Genomic DNA, 20938 nt, shown 5'->3' with positions numbered 1-20938 from the left:
TTAATTTTGATTAAAAAAATTAATCCCAATTAATCAGTTTTCATGGCATTGTTAAACAATAGAATACCAATTGAAATGTATTAAATATTATTTATATAATGTCTTTATATTTTAAAATATACTTAATAAATATTCGGCCACCATTCCACAGGACATGCTTCCATGCTGATGACGCTCATTAAAAGAAGAATGCATTAATTAAATTTGTGACTGAATTCCTTGGGGGAGAATTGTATGTCTCCGACTCTATTTTACCCGCATTCTGCCATATATTTCATGTTATAGTAGTCTTGGATGATGACTCAGCACGCTGTTCATTTTAAGAATACTTTCACTGCAGATTTGACAAAACAGAGAGAAGGTACCAATGTGACATTTGTAAAGATAGCTACAATACTCGACCCAAGATTTAAGAATCTGAAGTGCCTTCCAAAATCTGAGAGGGACGAGATGTGGAGCATGCTTTCAGAAGTCTTAAAAGAGCAACACTGAAAGCTTATGCTCTAATAAATTGGTTAGTCTCTAAGGTGCCACAAGTACTCCTTTTCTTTTTGCAAAAAAAAAGAATCAACCTTCTGCTGGTGGCATCTGACTCAGACGATGAAAATGAACATGCGTCGGTCTGCACTGCTTTGGATTGTTATCGAGCAGAACCCATAATCAGCATGGGTGTAAGTCCTCTGGAATGGTGGTTGAAACATGAAGAGACATATGAATCTTTAGCACATCTGGCATGTACGTATCTTGTTACGCCGGCTACACCAGTGCCATGTGAATGCCTGTTCTTTCTTTCAGGTGACATTGTGGAAAAGAAGTGGGCAGTATTATCTCCTGTAAATGTAAACAACTTGTTTGTCTGAGCATTTGGCTGAACAAGAAGTAGGACTGAGTGAACTTGTAGGCTCTAAAGTTTTACATTGTTTTGTTTTTGAATGCAGGTATTTTTGGTACGTAATTCTACATTTGTAAGTTCGATTTTCATGATAAACAGATTGCATTACAGTACTTGTATTAGGTGAATCGAAAAATACTATTTCTTTTGTTTTTTACAGTGCAAATATTTGTAATAAAAAATAAATATAAAGTGAGCACTATACACTCTGTATTCTGTGTTGTAACTGAAATCAAACGTAGAAAACACCTAAAAATATTTAAATAAATGGTATTCTATTATTGTTTAATCATGCCATTAATTTTTTTAATGGCATGATTAATTAATCACAATTAATTTTTTTAATCAGTTGACAGCTCTACTAAAATTGCAAGCATTTGTCCTGGGGGCTGTGCAAGATGCTCAGGAAATCGATGGAAATTCTATGACCTTCAATTTGCTTCTATTTTTTAAATTGTACTGGATTGAAAGTAATAACTGTTAAGTGGACTATTTCTACAAGCACTTTTCCCCTATTGCAGGGGTTCTCAAGCTGGGGGTCAGGATCCCTCAGGGGGTCACAAGGTTATTACATGCGGCGGTCACGAGCTGTCAGCCTCCACCCCAAACCCCGCTTTGCATCCAGCATTTATAATGGTGTTAAATATATAAAAAGTGTTTTTAATTTATAAAGGGGGGTCGCACTCAGAGGTTTGCTGTGTGAAAGGGGTCACCAGTACAAAAGTTTGAGAACCACTCTGCCCTATTGGCAAATTCACTGATTTTACTGGTAAATTCATTAATTTCAAAATCACTTAAAATTCTCATGGTTAACTTGTCATCATTTTTAGAAGTGGGACAGGAAATTCTGAATTTGACTTCTATACCACAACTCGGTTACATACCCTGTGCTGACACTGAAGTACAGTAGTTGGGAAGAGGTAAGGGAGTATGATATGGTTAGATGTTAAGAAGAGGTTTAAAAAGTTCTCTTCTCTGGTGATTCTCTAAGTGAAACACACATCTAACTAACATTAGGAAAAACAAATCTGGTTTACTAGAAGTAAGAAGAAGACACAAGGACTGCATACAAGTTATCTGTTAGCATATAATGGCTGCTCCATTGCTTACACTGTTAACATACTAGCAGTATCTACCTTATAGCTCTGCAAAACACCATTAAAATGAGAAGCGCTATGAAAACCAAACTATATTACTATTTCAGTCTCTGAATCACAATTCTTGGAACAGAGCAAGGGCTGTCCCGATGGAAGATAGCACTACTTTGTAAAAAACGGCCCTTGAGCACCCAGACGTCTAGGTACAGGAAAACCAGGATTAGCCTCCTCTCAGAGGTAAGCAGCCACTATTGCCAGAACTTTGGAGAACACCCTTGGGGCAGAGGAGAGACCAAAGGGAAGCACTAGGTATTGGAAATGATCCTGGCTATAATGAATTGTATATATTTCCTGTCCAAAGAGCATATGAAAATAGGCATCTTGTCGGTTAAGGGCCAAAAACCAATCCCCCCATCTCCTGTGAATAAATTATAGCTACCAGAGTCACCATCCTGAACTTTTCAGGTTTTACAAACTTGTTTGGAAATATTAGATCTAAGATCAGTCTCTATTCTCTTTCCTTCTTTGATCTAAGGAAATACTACAAATACAACCCCTTACACCTACGTGAGAGGAAGGGACCAACTCTATTGCGCCTAACTGGAGGAGTGTTCACCTCCTATCTTAATACAAGCTCAAGAAGGGAGCTGAAGGGTTGGAATGACAGCCTGATGTTATGACCTCCTTATTTGTAGTACTCCACCTCCAGACATGTTGGAAATGGGAAAGGAGGTCCATAAAGGTGGTGAACAAATGGGTGCAGCTGTAAAATCAGAGGTGCAGAAGGATTCAAACCCTTAACCTGCCTGTCAAAACTGCTGCTTAGGAGACGGTTTGGTAGTCGTGGAGGGTGGGTGGGCAGCCCTCTTTCTTTGAAACTTATGTCTTAGGGGGTGGTGGTGTTGAGTGGATCTATGGAATCCAGAGAACTGAGCAGGACATGATCTCTAGGCAATCTGTGGCCTACTAAACAATCTCTTATTTCTAGGTGTATATATGCCCAGGAAATATAAACTGGCTCTAGAGTCCTCCAGCATATGCAATGACTCATCTGTGGTCTCCAAAAAAGCCTACAACCATCGAAAGGGAGGTCCTCAACAGTGTACTGTACTTCTCTCTGAAACCACAAGAGCTGGAGCCAGGATACTCTGCACATAATTACAGCTCTGGACATGGACCTGGTGGCAGTGTCTGCAGCATCCATGGATGCTTGAAGAGTGGTTCTGGCTAATAATTGAAATGAGGGCCTGGAATTGCTCCCTATGTTCCTGTGGCAGGTGTTCAATATGGGCCATCAATCTATTACAAAAAGAAAAGGAGGACTTGTGGCACCTTAGAGACTAACAAATTTATTAGAACATAAGCTTTCGTGAGCTACAGCTCACTTCATCGGATGCATTCAGTGGAAACTATTACAGTTTGTGAAAATGTATTTGGCCAAAACAGCCTGATAGTCCATCAACCTGACCTGCAGGGTCACTGAGGAATAGGACTTCCAGCCAAACAGATCCAGTCTCTTTTGGTCCTTGTCATGTGGAGCAGACCAGGAGAAGTGCTGCCTGTTCCACTCGTTTACCGCATCCATTACAAGGGAGTTAGGTGGGGGGTGAGAGAACAAGAAATCAAAATTCTTAGGGGGGTTGTAATACTTTTTATCTGCTCTTTTACATGTTGGTGGACTAGTAGCAGGTGTTTACCATACAGTCTTAGCTGGACCCAGGAGTGCCTCACTGACGGGTAATGCCACCCCTGGAGGTTGTTGCTGACCGCAGAACATCCAAATCTTGTGTTGTGAATCTCTGACCTCTATGAGTGGAATTTGAAGAGTATCAGCTACCCTCTTCATGAGGTCTTAAAATTGCTGAAAATTGTCAGCCTTGGAAGGTGGTGGAGGGGTAACTGCTTCATCTGGAAATGAGGATGAAATGGGTGTTTGAGAGGTGGCCCATGTATCTGCCCTGCCTTCCTATTCCTCAAACGTCTTCTCCTCTGGGGGTGGGAGGGGAGGGGTGAAGGGTCAGGATGTTTTGGGGAGGAGAGAACTGAACAAGCCTAGTTTCCCCTTGAGATGGTACCGGTGGAGAACTGTTGTTGGTAAGCAGCCCAGGGATCCCTGTATGGCCACCAGGGGAGGGGGGGGGCAGACACATGGGAGTGTGGGTGGCATGCAGGGTTGGTTCCACCATCCTTGATGACAGTCACGATCTTCCCTGTGACTGTGAAAGAATGGGTTACTGACAGGATATGATGGAAAACCCTAGACTGAAATAGAAGAGACTGATTGGAAGTCCCCTTCATCCTACTCAACATCGTCCAATGCAGGAGCCTCCATAGAAAAGGTTGGAGAGTTTTATGGTACTTAGGAATGGTAGCAGTCTGGAGACCAAGGTCTCGGTACCGAAAGACACTCAGTACTCATGAGGAGCAGAAATTCCAGCTCATCTGTTATGGACAGGTTCCTCACATATCTAAACTCTTGTGGTACTGAGTAGGGAATCACTACCGATGTGGTAACCGAAAATGACAGTACTGTTGATGGCAGGCATATTGATGTAGATGTCAATGGACTCTGGTGCCATTGTTTGCTCGGGACCGAGGGTGTCAAACAGATACGTTCAAATGGCACGACTGAGCTTGATGGTACTAGATCGGGGTGCTTATACTTGCCCTCCTTGTCCCTGGTACAGGGTACTGAAACACTGTCAGAGCCAGGTCTCTCCCTCAAGCTCCAGGGCCTTCCAGCTCTACCGGTACCGGAGAAGGAGTCCCTTGACTCAACAGTACCAAACTGAGAGGTTGAGTCTTCAGAGACTGTAAATCTTAGAATTATAGAATATCAGGGTTGGAAGGGACCTCTGGAGGCCATCTAGTCCAACCCCCTGCTCAAAGCAGGACCAATCCCCAATTTTTGCCCCAAATCCCTAAATGGCCCCCTCAAGGATTGAACTCACAACCCTGGGTTTAGCAGGCCAATGCTCAAACCACTGAGCTATCCCTCCCCCCAAATTTAGATTCTGAAATCCTGATTTAGCCTCCTAAATAAGTGGGCTGACTTCTACAAATGGTAAACATGTCTGCTAGGCAGTTTTGAATATCATAGAACATCAGGGTTGGAAGGGAGGTCATCTAGTCCAACCCCCTGCTCAAAGCAGGACCAATCCCCCATAGTTGCCCCAGATCCCTAAATAACCTCCCCAAGGATTGAACTCACAACCCTGGGTTTAGCAGGCCAATGCTCAAACCACTGAGCTATCCCTCCCCCTCCAAAGACCTCCCCTTCTTATGGGTAGCCTCCCATAAGGATACCCATATCCCTTATGGGTAGGCCTGATCAATGATGTAGTGTTGAATGAATGTATGTGGCGGTGTCCAAGTAGCTGCATTGCATATGTCAGTAATAGGCATGTTGTGTAAGAAGGCAACCGATGTGGCTATTGATCTTGTGGAGTGTGTTTGGACCCGTGAGGGGGGTTGCAGGTCATGTTGTTGGTAACAGACCTGGATACAATCTGAAATCCATCTGGAAAAATCTCTGTTTAGAGATGGGTTTGCCTTTAGAGCATTCCATGGTGGAAAGGAACAATTTAGGCGTTTTCCTAAGTGATTTAGTCCATTCGAAATAAAAGGCTAGCATCCTTCTGACGTCTAGTGTGTGGAAAATCGCTTCTTGTCTGTTCTTGTGAGGTTTAGGGAAGAATGCGGGAAGATGGATAGGCTGGTTGATGTGGAAGAAAGAAGGAACTTTAGGCAAAAATTTGGGGTGAGGTCTGAGAGTGACCCTATTTTTGAGGAAAACTGTATAGGGTGGTCCAGCCATAAGAGCACCAATTTCTCCCATGCGTCTCACAGACATGATGGCAACTAGGAAGGCCACTTTCATGGAAAGATGTAGAAGGGAACATGTGGCCAGGGGTTCGAATGTGCAGTTGTGAGAGACTGAAGCAGTAAAGTCAGGTCCCATGGTGCCATTGGGACTCTGGGTTCTGGGTAGAGGTCGCGCACTCCCTGGAGGAACCTTTTGGTAATTGGGTGAGCAAAGACAAAAACACCATCCACTTTCTAGTGGAATGCTGTAATGGCTGCCAGATGCACCCGCAGTGAACTCAATGAAAGGCTGCATTTCTTAAGGTAGAGCATGTAGTCCAGGACCACTGGTATAGTTGAGGTGGTGGTGTTGATTTGTTTGTTTAGGCACCACATGTGGAATCTCTTCCATTTATGTAAGTACGTAGCCCGTGTAGCGGGCCTCCTGCTGTTTAGCAGGATGTCTTTAATGTCGTCAGAACAAGTTATATCCTCACCCTGGAACCTGGATGCAGAGTCTGGCCCACATCTTGAGAGAGGAGATCGGGAAGAAATGTGAGGAGATGCCGGGGGAAGGGGGTAAGGGATGAGGACATCTGTTTCAGGTATAGGTATCATGTTTGTCTGGGCCATGCTGGTGCTATCAGGATGATTTTGACTTGATCAATTCTGATCTTGTGCAGGACCCTGGACAGCAATGGGGTGGGAGGAAAGGCATAAAGAAGGGATGAGTCCCAGGGAATGAAGAATGCATCACCTCTGGATCCTGATCCCAGACCTGCTCTGGAGCAAAAGACTGTGCATTTGCTGTTTTTTTTTCGTGGTGAACAAATCTAATGCGGGGAACCCCCATTGGTGGAATATGCTTTGGATCTCGTGATCGTTCGAGAACTTCTGGCTTAGGGCATTGGCAATGACATTCTGAGACCCTGGTAGATATGTGGCTGATATGGTGATGCTGTGATGTATACACCATGTCCACATTTTTATGTGACCTCGCACCTCCCTGTTTATGTGGAACATGCAGGCTACACTGGTATGCTTAGAAGTTTGTTGAAGTTGCGCTTGTGTGGTGTGAACATCGTCTTGAGTCAACCCTGCAAGCAACGCATGTGCAGCCTGGCGTGTTTTACCACATATGTGGTCGCCGCCATGTGACCTAGTAGCTGGAGACATATCCTAGCGGATATCCTGGATCTGTGCACCGAAGTATCGATGATGTTCATTAAAACGGTAAATCTCTCAGGAGGTAATGATACTACTGCTTCCCTAGAATTTAGGTGTGTGCCGATAAAGTCCAGTTACTGAACTGGTGTTAATGTGGACTTTTGGAGGTTTATTTGTAGACCTAGACTGGTAAAAAATGATACAGTCTGCTGCGTGACTGCGCCAGCTTCTTCCTGAGTGTGAGCCTTGATTAGACAGTTGTCTAAGTAGGGACATATCATGACCCCATGCTTGCGAAGATGAGCTTCTGCCACAGCAAGAAGTTCAGAAAATATCCGGGGGGCCATGGAAAGGCCAAAGGGTAGTAATGTATATTGGAAATGATCCTATCCCAGTACAAACTGAAGAAATTTCATGTGCATTGGGCGTATGGTAATGTGAAAATATGCATCTTGCAGGTCGAGGGCTGCAAACCAACCCCCCTGTTCCAGTGCTGGAACAATTGTGGATAATGTAACCATCGTGAATTGTTGCATTCTGATGAATTTGTTTAATGTCCTGAGATCAAGGATAGGTCTCCATCTTCCAGATTTCTTTCGTGTTAAAATATAAAGAGAATTCCCTCTGTGATGTACCAGAACTGGCTCCCAGTTATGGGAGATGCGCCACTTCCTGTTTCAGGATAGGCTTGTGAGAGAGGTCCCTGAAGAGGGATGGGGAGGGAGGGTGGGTAGATGGGATGGAGAGAACTGGATGGCGTAGCCAGTCTTGATGATTTCCAGAATCTGTCTGCCAGAAGTGATGGTTCACCAGGTTGGACAGAATGGCATCAGGTGTTTGGTGAAGGGATGGTTGATGGGATGTAATGATGGCAGCAGTAGATGAGAGAGGTCGGACAAGCCCTGGACCAAACCTTCAAATCTGCTGTTTGGATGTTGATTGTTGAGAGATGGTAGATTGGGAGGAGTTTGGGCCGCGTCTGGTCGGTCTCTGTCTACTCCGTTGGTTAGCATATTGTCTCGGTTGCTGTGTGTATGGGATTTGTTTGGGTTGCTGCAATGTATAATACCGGTCTTGCTTATGTTTTATTGCAGACATATAAATGCCAAGACATCTGAGAGTGGCTCAAGTCTTTCAACAGCTGAAGTGACTCATTAGTCTTGCTGGAGAACAGTTTTGGACCCTTGAACAGAAGGTCCGCTACCGTGGCTTGGACTTCCTTGGGGAATCCTGACAGGTGAAGCCAGGATGCCTGGCGCATTACTACAGCGGTTGTGATGGTCCTTGCCACCCTGTCAGCAGAGTCCAAAGATGCCTGGAGGGCTGTCCTAGCCAAGAGATGACCCTCAGAAATGAGCAACTGCTCCCTTTTGTCCTCTGGCATGTAGGCCTTGCGGCCAAGGAAGTCAAGTCATTTCCACTCCTTATCAGAAGGGGTGGTTCTGGAGGAATGTTGTTTGCCCTTTTCATTAACTGCATCAACTACCAATGAATTTGGCTGAGAATGTGTGAATACAAATTCCATCCCTTTTTAAGGGATGTAGAATTTTTTGCCTGCTTTCTTAGATGTGGGAGGGATGGTAGTGGGGGTCAGCCATATGTTCTTAGCAGGTTCCATGAGCACTGAATTAATCAGGAGGGCAATCTTAGAGGAGGTGGATGTGTGGAGTATATCCAAGAGCTCGTGTCATGATTTGGAGACCTTCTCGAGGGTTATCTGGAGCGTGTCAGCAATCCGTCTGAAGAGATCCTGGAAGCTCCTGTGATCATCTCCAGCAGTAGGTGTAGAAGGCATAACAGTTTGATCTGGTGAGAGTCAGGTGAAGGTAGCAGGAGCTGCCTCCTGATCTAAGATTTCTTCCGCCTCCTCAGAATTCTGTTTGGGAGGTGCATCTGGTGGAACTGTGGATTTTGGTATAGCGTGTCTGTGTATCTCCATGGTGGCAGTTGTGGTGTTAAGAGTAAAACTATCTATAAGCTGCCCACAGGTCTCAGAATGCCCACTGAGGTGGGAAGGGCACAGGCAGGGGTCCCCACGGATGACCATACCACTCTTGAAAATCAGGCTGAGTCGGAGGTTGGGGTGCTCCTGAAGTGCAGACCGAACACTGGCTGGCATGGGTAAAGACTGTTGGAGGAGAAAGCCTCTCCTTCCACATCCTCAGGACTAGCAGCTCTTGTCGTTGGAGTGAGCGGCAGCGAAACTACCAAAGAGAGGTGATTTGGTACCGGGGAAACTGTCAAGTCTTCTGCAGCAAGAAATTGTTGTGGTACTGATGGAGATACCAGTACCGAGAATTGTGGCAGTACTAGGGGACCTTGCTGTGTCGGAAGGAACAGAGCCTGCATAGATTGCACCGAGGACAGCGCGGGGATCTGCGGTGCTGTATCTGTGCAATACAGCATAATACCAGGAGGTGGCAGTGTTGCTTGTTGTACAGAGTCACTCGGTACTGAGCGCTTTTTGTGTGTTGTCGGTCCTGAGGTAGAGAAGGCGGTCTTCCCCCTTCCCTCCTTCTTAGAGCCTGCCAGCTTAGGGTCCGCGGCTTGAAAGGCACTGCCAGTGCCGGAGGTCCCTGCCGACTCAAAGGTACTACGCCGCAGCGTGGTTGGTACCGAAGCGGCAGATGGAGTCGAGAGACACTTCTTCTTTGGCGTGGTCTTCAGGGGGGAGTGTTAGCTCTCCTCTTTCCACATCCTTTAGAAGACAGGTCCCCTCCCTGTGGGGTGGAGGAGGGGTGTCTGTCAGAAGCTGCATGTGGTGACAGGGCTGCCGGAGAAGTCTGCAAACCCAGGTCTGAAGCGGGACAGAGGGACTTCTCCATTAAGAGGAGTTTCAGCTGAAGGTCTCTGGCTTTTCTTGATCTGGCCGTGAGACTATAGAATTTTTGGACTTTTGGGGCACATGAATTTCCCCCAGGCACTGGACACACTGTGAGTGTCAGTCAGAAATTGGAATTGCCTCCCGACAGGAAATGCAGCATTTAAAGCCAGGAGACGCTGGCATTTTGAGGGAAAACAACGTCACTTAAGGATTTTTTTTTTAAGTGGGGAGAAAATGAAGAAAAGGGAATCAACTAACCTAACTACTCTAAAACTACGTGACTAATCTATCTAAACTAATTCTGAGGTAAAAAGGTGAGCGCTCTGCTAGGGCTCTGACTTGGATCAAGGGCAGTAGAGAGGGAACTGAGAGGGGAGGTGGCCGCGCAGTGCTAGTCAAGTGCCGACACAGGCGCAAGACGGGGAGAGTGCATGCACAGCACAGGTAATGCTGTCAAAACTCTCTGACTAGAGTCACACGGCGCACAGTTACCTAAAGCAGAACACCCATAGGGACACTCATCAAAGAAGAACCAGGTTCAGCACCATTTCCTTTTATAGTGCAGAACGATCCCTGATAGCATTCCAACCAAATCTGGGTTGGTTCTAAACACTTAAGAGTCTGTTTATTCCACAAACTGGAACTGTGTTGTAACTGGATCCTCCCACTCAAAGGCAACTGAAGCCCTGATGACGACTTAATGTAAAGTAGCACGAGAGAGAGGTTTTCTGTTGCCCTATGATATTTAACCTTTAAGGGCCTGGTAACTATAGGACACTTAGCATGTACATTTAAACTCAATGAACATTAAATCCCACCAAATGACGGTAAATCCTTTCTCATCATCGTATCCACTCATTATACTCCACACCTGAACATAGCCATTATATGAACAACATACCCCCATATCTCAATGTCTGTACTTTGACCTATTAAACTTTTACCCCCAATCGAGAAGATTGCAGATTATGTATTCCTTACGCCACCCGTTCCTAAACCGAATTTCGCACCCCTTGATAATCTGTACCTTATTCCCTGATAACCAGAAACTTCTATGCTTAAACTCTGTACCGTTTTCTTTTTACTTCAACATCATCTTAATAAAATTATTATATAGTGTGACAAAGTCAGGCCAGACGGCAGAAATAGGGTCCTGGAAGATCGATATATTAGCCCTTTTTTTAGCAGCTGAGAAGGGGTTACCTCAAGTCAATCAGGGACACCTGAATCCAATTAAGGGCTGCCTGAGGCCTTTAAAAACCCCTGCGGGGCTGGGGGAAGGGGAGGAGAGAAAGACAAGCTGCTGCCAGACTAGTGACAGCAGGGAAATAGGCTGCTCTAGGGTGAGAGGCTGTGCTCCTTCCCAAAGGGCAAAACAGCCAAACCTGAGTGCTTGCTAAGAGAAGAACTGACACCTAAGGTACCCCTCCCCCTCCGCCCCCACAGATTTTGTTTAGAAGACTGTTTCCGTTTTGTTTGGTGGAGGATCACCCCTCAGGCCTACCCTGAAAATACAACCAAGGGAGCACAGAAGGGAGAACGCAAACCCTGTCTGAGTGGGGCTGATTACCCCAGGCCCACCATCGCCAGAGGGGGAAGCGCTAGGGCTGGTAAGAGAAAGGAGGTGCCTTGACACAATAGCTTAACACATCATGTCTGAAGACATCAAGTGATCAGGTGGAGTTATGCAACATCAATAAATTAAAAATCCTGGACTTCTGTTTATGCTTCTGAATGTTTTGACTCTGCTGAGTTTACAGGAAGAGCAGAGCATACCAGCGAAGAGTTTATATAGTAAAGATTTTGTTCAATAATTAAAAATTTCCTTTTGAAGTGCTTAAAGTAGGTTGGAAACTGGATTATTGTTTCTGACACTGTAGCTATAACTGGCAGAGTTGCAAATAAATGGCCCAATCTTAATCTCACTAAATCAATAGGAGCAAGACTGGGACTCAATGTCACTTATACGGTGGCACAACTAGCAAGAAGATCCAAATACTCCTCAATTTAAAAAAAGTGATTGTAAAATACAAACTAATGTTTCTCCATGAAGAGAAATACTTCCCAAAAAGTGAACCCCCCCCAAAAAAAGAGAAATAAACAGGACTCGCGTTACAATTCCTTATACTCAGGGACTTCAAAGGAGAGTGGCAATTCACAAGATGATGAACACTCTACCAGTGAAAAGAAAAGGAGTATTTGTGGCACCTTAGAGACTAACAAATTTATTTGAGCATAAGCTTTCGTGAGCTACAGCTCACTTCATCGGATGCATGCAATGGAAAATACAGTGGGGAGAATTATATACACAGAGAACATGAAACAATGGGTGTTACCATACACCCTGTAACAAGAGTGATCAGGTAAGGTGAGCTATTACCAGCAGGAGAGCGTGGGGGGTGGGGGGTCACGACGACGGGACCTTTTGTAGTGATAATCAAGGTGGACTATTTCCAGCAGTTGACAAGAATGTGTGAGGAACAGTGGTGGGGGGGAATAAACATGGGGAAATAGTTTTACTTTGTGTAATGACACATCCACTCCCAGTCTTTATAAGCTCTGACTCTGCTATCAGCAACCCTGCTCTCTAAAACAAAAGGCAGCTAGTACAGAAGTTTCTCCTTCTTGTTCATGATATGCACTAGCAGATGTTCTACTAGAGTTCATCACTAAACAATACGAGATTCAGAAAGGTGTATATTATCAGTGCAATCACACAGACACTGAAAAAGCTGAGTCCCTCTGACAACATACAAACTGGTTTAAGAAAGGTTTTTACAGGTTCAATAGACGTTATTTTGAAGGAAATGGAATTCTCACATGTCTATCCAAGATAAAAGTCTCTACAGGGAGGCAGAAGAGCAACTCAGAAATTTAAACAAATCTAAGGACAAGGAAAAAATATTTCATGTATTTATTTCCCATACGCTTGGCTCCTCTTTTGATTGAGAAACATGAATGGTAGTTTCTTGAATTAAGTTCTGTGTTTAAGATGAGCAACATTTGAGAATTCACTCCATTTTACTATTATACCTAAAGCTGTGTTATCTAGTTTTTCCACAGTTTCCAAATTTTTATATGAAATCCTTTACACTGCTTTTTGAATATCGTTTAGATAGGTCATTTCCCCCACCCTTAAAAACTAAAGTTATTAGCTCCCTTGAAATTACACCTAGTCTTAGTGCCAGTATTTAAATGATTCTTTAAGAAGGTCCTCTCTGAAAAGCAAGCAATTTTCAAGGTGTCTGAAGTTAATGACCCAAATACTGGGCATCCCAAACTACTCGTCACTTTTGAAAATCTTAGCCAACAATTGCAGCAGCAGCTGCTTTGATGCAAAGATGATTTTTGCTTTTTTCCAAGAATCACAAAGAACTTTACAATCATTAATTATCAATTTCAATAACACTTCCGTGAGGTGCATGTGATCTACCCCACTTTATGGAAGAAAAAAATCCAGGTTAAGTGATTTGCTCAACTCTGTGGCACAGCTGGAAACAGAATAAAGACCTGCTAATCCCCAGTCCTGAGCTTTAACCACTAGACCAGGGGTTGGCAACCTTCAGCACATGCCACATCAGGGTAATCCGCAGGCATATCCCCCGCAGCTCCCAGTGGCTGGGAATGGTGAATCTCAGCCACTGGGAGCTGCAGGGGACAGTGCCTGTGGACGGTCAACATAAACAAAATATCTCGCAGCCTGCTAGCGGATTACCCTGATGGGCTGTGTGCTGAAGGTTGCTGACCCTTGCACTTGATCAGGATTCCTCTTATCCAGTCTGCCTCCTGGCACTGTAGGGCTTTACACTGGTGTAACTCCACTGACTTCAATGGAGTAATGTATTGGTGAATCAGGCACACAGTAGTGTACACGTTATTATTCTTAAATTTGTCCTAAAAATTGTCTGTCAAGTTTCAACTTGAATACCTCCAGTGATGGTGAGTGCATAAGCTCTCATTCTGACAGTTACAAAAATATCCTGCTATTTAAAATAAATGTTTCTTGATGCAATTTAATTCTATTATTTCTTTTCTGTGTCTTTTGATGGATAAAATTAAACTGCTCCCTTCATCTACAACTTCCTTGTAAACTGCCAGGCAAAAAAGCTTGTTTTTATTAATTACATTTAAGAAAAAAAAAAGTTTTAAACCAAATGCAGCATCCCTCTTTCCCTAGCTTTTACCTGAACTCTTGTCAATGAAGTCCATGGACTCTTCACTTGCACTACAATGACTGGAGGTTGCTTTTTTCTCTGCATCCTGTTCAACATCGGATCCAGTGTGAACTGAGGAGTTTGTACTCATTGGTGACCGTGGCATATCTGTCAAGGAAATCCTTCGACCAGTGTTGCTCAGCATAGATTTGCTCATTAGAATCTTGGGTGATGCTGTCATGTCGAAGTTCAGTTTGATTTTCTCTTGTTTGTCTGTCTTTGCAGTTCCAGCTGCTGGGTTTGTAGGGTCTAATAACATTTGGTATTGGTTGTTGGGAGTATACGGTGTCCGGAAAGGTGCGTAATTAAATACTCCAAACTTTCTACGAATATTCTCCACATAAACCTCCATCTCTTGCATTGCACTGTTGAAGATGCTTTTAGTCTTTTTCACAGAAAAAGGAATTTCTTTAGACATGAGGTAGCAATTATTTATTGGAACCCAGGCCCTACATACAAAACAGTAAAAAACAAAAAGAAAAAAGGAAAGGTATAAAATTAAATTCTGCATTGTTTATTTGAAATTGCTAGTTTTTAGCCCAGATTAATTTGTTTTAATATCAAAACATCCGAAGACCAGCACACAATGTATCTTCTAAAAATTTTGAATGTCCTCTTACTTTAATTAATCTTGCATAGTTAGTAGGGTTTTTTGGTAAATAATTTGTGTTTTAGATTACCACTAATGTATTTTTTGACTCAGAAACACAACCAGTGAAATGACTCCTTACCTAGATAATTCATTAAGTCTGTAAAAAGATCCCCTAAAAAACAATCTTCAGATCTAGACTAGCTGGGGTTAGGGACAAAGCAGAAAAGCCTATCAGAGAGTTTGTTTTAAAAGGACTGTTTAGCAGTTGTGGCATGCACATTCTTTACAGTGTAAAACTGTATACATACTGTGTAGTAAAAAGAAAAGGAGTACTTGTGGCACCTTAGAGACTAACCAATTTCTACTGCTACTCTGAATACTGTGTAGTATACTCTGAAGTTCTAACAGGACAGGTGCAGTAGAGAGTTTTGGAGAATTTATTTTATTTTGCATGATTTCATGTAGCTATTCAACTCCAGACCCACCAAACCCACAGGTGACTGTAAAATTCCAGGAGCTCTGACTTAATTATTCCATAGCCATAAAGACTATATAAATGCACGGCCTCATACAGCCCTGTAGATTCATGTTTTTCAATTCTTGCTAAACCCACTGTTAGTGGTCACTGTATCATCTATCTAGTAGAGCTCTGACCAGGCTAAGCAAAATGAAATAACCAAACTCTCTCTGGAGCAAAACTGGCATTTCAAATGAGGATACTACATTTTATAATGTGAGTTTTTCATCCAAAATGATGCATTTATTCTTACACTGGGCAGAGAATGGACACAGACACTTAAAAGGCCTTTTCCATCTCTAACATCCATGATTTTTCAGCCATACAAAACCATCATCTTAACGATTTACTAAGGACATGGATATGAAAGATATCTCCTAATTTTAGTATGTGACAAAATCTTAATTTAAAAACATTTAGATAGATTAGATCAGATAAATACATTAAATAGTACTGTTCCGGCTATTACCATCAAACATTCAAAGACAGGATAGTGTAAACAACTTCTGACAGTGCAGAATTATCACAACAATTTAGAAAGCACAGCCAATTCACACATATTTTAATTGAATTCCCACCTGTCATGTTGGCCAAAGAAACGGGCATCAACTTGCCCATCTTTATCCCTCAGTGCTTTAGCAGGCCAGAATGGAAAGCCTTTGAGTTTAGCCCAGACCAAAGGGTGGGGATTGCTCTAGAAGAAGATGCACAGCACACAGTGAGAAAATATTGTAAGCAATATATTATTTTCCAATTTCTGACACACAGAGTGGTTTTTCATTTTATTCATTATTTAGATTGCAACAAGGCCCACAATGCACAAGCACTTTCCAAATAAGAAGGAAGATAGATCCCTGTCTGGAAGAGCTTATTACCCAATGATTATTTCCATGAATTAACCAATCACTATTCTGGAAACTGTATATTATTATGCAGCTTTTAGGTTTATGCATATCCCAGCAATTAGAAATGAGCCTTTATAATAATTGTAATTATAATTTTTAAAAATCAAAAATGTCAACCAAATATAATATGTACTTATGAGAAATCACAGTAAACTCATCAAAATAATGTAAGCAGCAATTCTTTGAAACAGCACCAGCACTTCTACACATTCAAATTGGATATTCTGATATCTTTTTTCCTTTCCCTGTCCTAAATGTTTGTTGCACTCTGTCTAAGTATGAGCCGGTCCTGCAAGCTCTCATTTTCCCTCAAGCCAAGAGAATTCTGCATGCAGAAGGCTTGAAGTGTCAGGCTCTTGGACTATAGGTTTCTCCTTGAGAAGTTGTGTCTTAATTTGTGTCTGTTATAGGTTATGCATACCTGGTGTAATATTTAAAATGTCATCATCAGAAGACATGCAAGCTACATTTTCAAGGCCAGAAATGCATATTCACATATTAAAAATCCTGCCCTGCCTCCAAGTGTCACGTGTAAGCACAGATGACCCAAGAATAAGGATATATTCTTTGGCGGCCAAGGGAACAGGCAGGAGAAAAGTCAATTTTAAAACATTTCCATCATCCAGTACTGGATGTCAACACCACCTGTAATCATCAGACTGTACATATCCTTTGTAACAGTGCACAGTACGACAGTCAAACATCTCTGATAAGATTAAGATATGTTTAGCAAAATCCCTAACTTCTGTGTTTGTTCCCCAGAACTGAGAAATCCATTTGGACCCACTATGAAGAGTACGGATGTGCAAAAGAGCACAAGTAACTCAACTTTCAACTTTTCATATCCATTGCAGCCACAATAAGCAGCTTTTTAAACTTTTCCCCTTGGTCCAGATCCATAACCACTCACTGATTTAAAACGAGGGGCACACGAAACAATATATTCATACACACTTAATGGTAACTTTTTTGCTTAAGAAAAGTGTTAAACTACAAAAATCTTTGACTTACACAAGGCTCACAAAACCAGTTCTCTCGTTTTTGGCAAGCAGCTAAATAACATTCTGGACACACTTCGATTTCATTCATCTGCAACAAGAAAGTGAGCAGCTACTGCAGAGTTCAAAACAATCTAAGCTGTGATTAAAACATTATTATTCTATTCTTTCTAGGATCCTGCTATCGTTAGGAGGAAAATGTGCAGCCACAGATCACTCAGTAGATAATTATACTTTTTGCCAAGTCATTACAACATGGTTTTGAGAAGCATTTGCTCTTCCCCATATTTGGTTACGGGAACATCATACAGAACATTTTACATGTAAAAGATACACTGAAGGATTCTGATGAGGTATTATTCAGGACAGATGAATCAGCATGATTAAGCTCCATATACTTCTTTTTAAACTAAAACTAAGAAAAATTTACCATTGTTAAAGTAAAATGTAATACTTCTCTACGCATCATAGGTGGACCCGAGAGTTGATAAAATAAACTGTCATATCATAGATCACTCTTCAGATTATATTTTATCACTGCCATGTGTCCCAGTGACAAAAATAAAATCTTAGTTTGAGAAGGAGAGAAGACACTTCATTCATAATCAGATATAAAATATTTTATTCCTCATGTAAAAGGTTTTTTTAAATAAACAAATGGAGAATTTCAAGAAGATCAGACACCATGCTTTTAATTTGTATTATTCAGAATCACCAAGTTTTCAGAACTTCTTTATAAGAATTGGGGGCATTGATGGGATGACCCAGAGGTGTAGAAATCGGTGAGTTTAGATACAAAGGGTCAGATCATTAGACAATTTGCAACTGCTGTGGGTCAAATAAATTACGTTTACAAAATTCAGTTTTAACTTTCTAGTGCCAAATGCTCAGGCCGACTTTCAGAACTGCCATTGCGTTAATGCAATTGCAAATGACCATTTACACATCTGACTAGTTAAGACTAGCAAATTTAATTCAGCAAGTTTAAGACTATCATACTTAAAGACTGAAACTATGATTAAATAAAACATTTTATACTTCACACATGAATCTATAAAAATGTTCTTTCCATTTTAATTGATATAGCCAGAAAAATTAAGTTAACTGGGGAACACATACCTCATGTTCACAGATTTTGATTATGACTTTTGCTGTTTGTGTCAATTTGTGATTTCCTAAGGGAATGATAAGGAAAGAGGATCAACTAAAATGACTGTTGTCCTAAAATTAGATTAAAGTTTACATTTTCCTTCTAAAAAAAGTTAAATATTCAGGTAAATGAGATCCATTTGAAAGGAAAAACATCTAAAAAAGCATTTTAAAGTCTGTATAAATGTAGTGCGTGTGAAAGCAATATGATATCATTTCCTCCTTAATCCATGCATAACATGGCAACAGCTATGTGAAAGGTTTTCTCTAAACACCCCCTCCCAGTCAGTTTGCATTGGGATGATTCTGAGGGGTACCATTCAGAGTCATGTTTCAGTCTGGAATTCTCTCTCGTCTGTTCCAGCATTTGCATGGAGATTGTTAAATAGCAGTGCAACTGTATTGTTGAGGCGCTTCTTTTAACTGATACATGAAATATAAAGTTTCCTCAAATAAGCTTTTACAAAGCACCCCACATTCTGCATGCCCCTGAAGAACACACATTTTAAGTTGGGACTGTTGGTGAGATAATGAGCACAGATAGTATTTGCTCTTGTGACAGTTCTCCAAACATAACTCTATTTCTTTAGGCACTAGAGTAGTTAACAGGTAGATATTTTCAGCATTCACCAACTATGAATCTAGAAACTGCTCTACTATTACAGTTCTTTTCACAATTTTAATTTCCTGGAAGCAAGCACACACTTACCCCCATTGTAAATAATGCAATTGTGCAAAATCCATTTGGCATCAGCCAAAAATGCTTCAGTGCAACCATACATTTTCTTTTTAACATTCTGCAAAGAAGAAAATCAGAAATATATGAGGAAGCAGAGATAATTTACCAATGCAAAGCACGTCCCCCCTTTTTATAAACTATTTTTCCTATCAACCACCCAATTAATAAATGTTAGTGAACACAATTAATCATGTGGTTGTTAAATATGCAAGAACTGTTTTCAGAATCAGAACATGCCCCAGGTACTTTTTTACTACTCCAAAAGGACATTCACTATCAAAATGTACTTCACATAATTAAAAAAATGTATAAGAGGCATTCAATAATTATTTCAAATTTTAAAAAATAGGTAATTCCCTGGTACGATGTGTATATGGTATACATCTGTATGCAGTAAATTCAGTCTCCAGTTTCTTCTACTCCCCAATTTTCACTTTACATTACCTGCAATTACTGGGTTAATGGGTCAAGAGAGTTTTAAAAGATGGGGCCATGTTATAGCATACCTAATACAATACAGTGGTTTGGATTCCCTGGTCCACCCATGGTACAAAGTGAAATTAAAGCAGACAAAGATGTGTGCTGCAGAATTCACCATGTATAGGGGGAAACGTCTGCCTACAGATCATCATTGGAAGTAGATCTACCGCCCTCTGAGCCAGAAAACCACTACCTCACTCCCAGCAGGAAGGGAGGGAGTGTGTCATAGCAAAGAAAGGGCATGGTGGAGCGGCCTCTGCCATGTTCAATTCTATACTGGTGTAAAAACTTTGAGGAATCCCACCTCTGTGGCATAAATTAAAGCTGACCTTCTGAAACTGTAACTTATGATGGGGCCAACTGACTGAGAATCAGGGGGTCATGACTGATTCTTTGTCAGCCTTCCTTCTCCCCTGGGAGCAAGCTGAGCTCAGATACAGTAAAGACTATGCAGTAAGTATCTGCAGATTTACCCACAAAAGTGAGACAAGGACCCAGTAAGGGCAGGAGGATTAATTAAATAGTAAAATGGTATTACACTGATTTTAGAAACAGGTATCATTAACACAAATCAGTACCAAAATACTTACAAACAGTATAAAAAACCAAAACAATCCCAACTAAAGTAACTGAACTTTAAAATAAAGCTTCTTCCCCTAAATGCAAACCAACCTTTTCTAATGTACAAAGGTCCATTGGATGAAAGATATATTCTGCATAATCTGGGTGTTGATCCAGTGAAACTGGCTTTTGAAATGGCTCTGTCTGTTAAAAAGAAAAAAACAAGCAAACCACATATTACCAATACCAAACAGCTTCACCAGCCCAACATTTGCAATTCCTGCCCTAAACCTACTTCTAACTGGGAGGTCTGAGCAAAAGTACTTCTTTGGAACTACCGATAATACAATTAATGAAGAAGAAAAAGGCTACAACAGAACAGAATGGACCAAAGGGGGTTCATTTCATGGTATGTTCAGCCTCTGGTAGCCACAGGCCTGGATTTAAATCATTTTTTTAGAAACAGCTATAAGAGCATAAGGCCTCCAACTTACACTTTTCTAAAAACAATTAGGAAGTATCAGATATTGTATTTTTCCATCAGGCTTTTTTGGGATAGACTGATGTTATGTACAGTACAAACCACTTAAGGGGGGAGAAACAAATTTAACCCAATATAAGGATTGTTGCACAACTAGGACAGTAATTCTGCTCAGCTGAGATACCTGAAAGATTTCTGGTCTTTCTGACACTCACACCCTGACAGTGCCTCATTTCTCCTCAGAATACCTTTATCAAAGGTGGCTTAACAAAGCAGAACTGTTTTAATTCTCCCTTATTAGATGCTGTTTACAGCTAGCCCACTTCAATCTCCCAGTACCACAAAATCCCTCAGAAACTTGATGGCTCTGTATTTCTCCAGCTGCCAAATTTTATCCTAGTTTGCAGGGAAGAGGGAGAAATTCAGACAGATTTGCGTTACCTTAATTATTTCATGAACCAACTGGTTTCCTGTGACTGAATTACAGAAACAGGGAACCAATATAAAGTAGCATTTTA

General features: G+C 41.7%; 1 protein-coding gene across 8 annotated transcripts in view; it reads right to left on the bottom strand.

The window, feature by feature from the left end:
• Nucleotides 1-20938, bottom strand: part of ZMYND8 (zinc finger MYND-type containing 8) — a 120360-nt gene that overhangs the window by 33039 nt on the left and 66383 nt on the right. For all 8 annotated transcript variants that reach the window (XM_073309526.1, XM_073309527.1, XM_073309528.1 and 5 more), the window contains 6 exons: nt 20051-20143; nt 18869-18956; nt 18130-18185; nt 17024-17101; nt 15686-15801; nt 13969-14447 (listed from right to left, as the gene is read on the bottom strand). In XM_073309526.1, coding sequence (XP_073165627.1) covers nt 13969-14447; nt 15686-15801; nt 17024-17101; nt 18130-18185; nt 18869-18956; nt 20051-20143 — 910 coding nt within the window. The remainder of the gene's footprint in view (nt 1-13968; nt 14448-15685; nt 15802-17023; nt 17102-18129; nt 18186-18868; nt 18957-20050; nt 20144-20938) is intronic.

This window comes from Lepidochelys kempii, chromosome 13 (genome assembly GCF_965140265.1).
Source record: "Lepidochelys kempii isolate rLepKem1 chromosome 13, rLepKem1.hap2, whole genome shotgun sequence".
NCBI lineage: Eukaryota > Metazoa > Chordata > Testudines > Cheloniidae > Lepidochelys > Lepidochelys kempii.
This window is presented reverse-complemented; position numbering and strand designations above follow the sequence as displayed.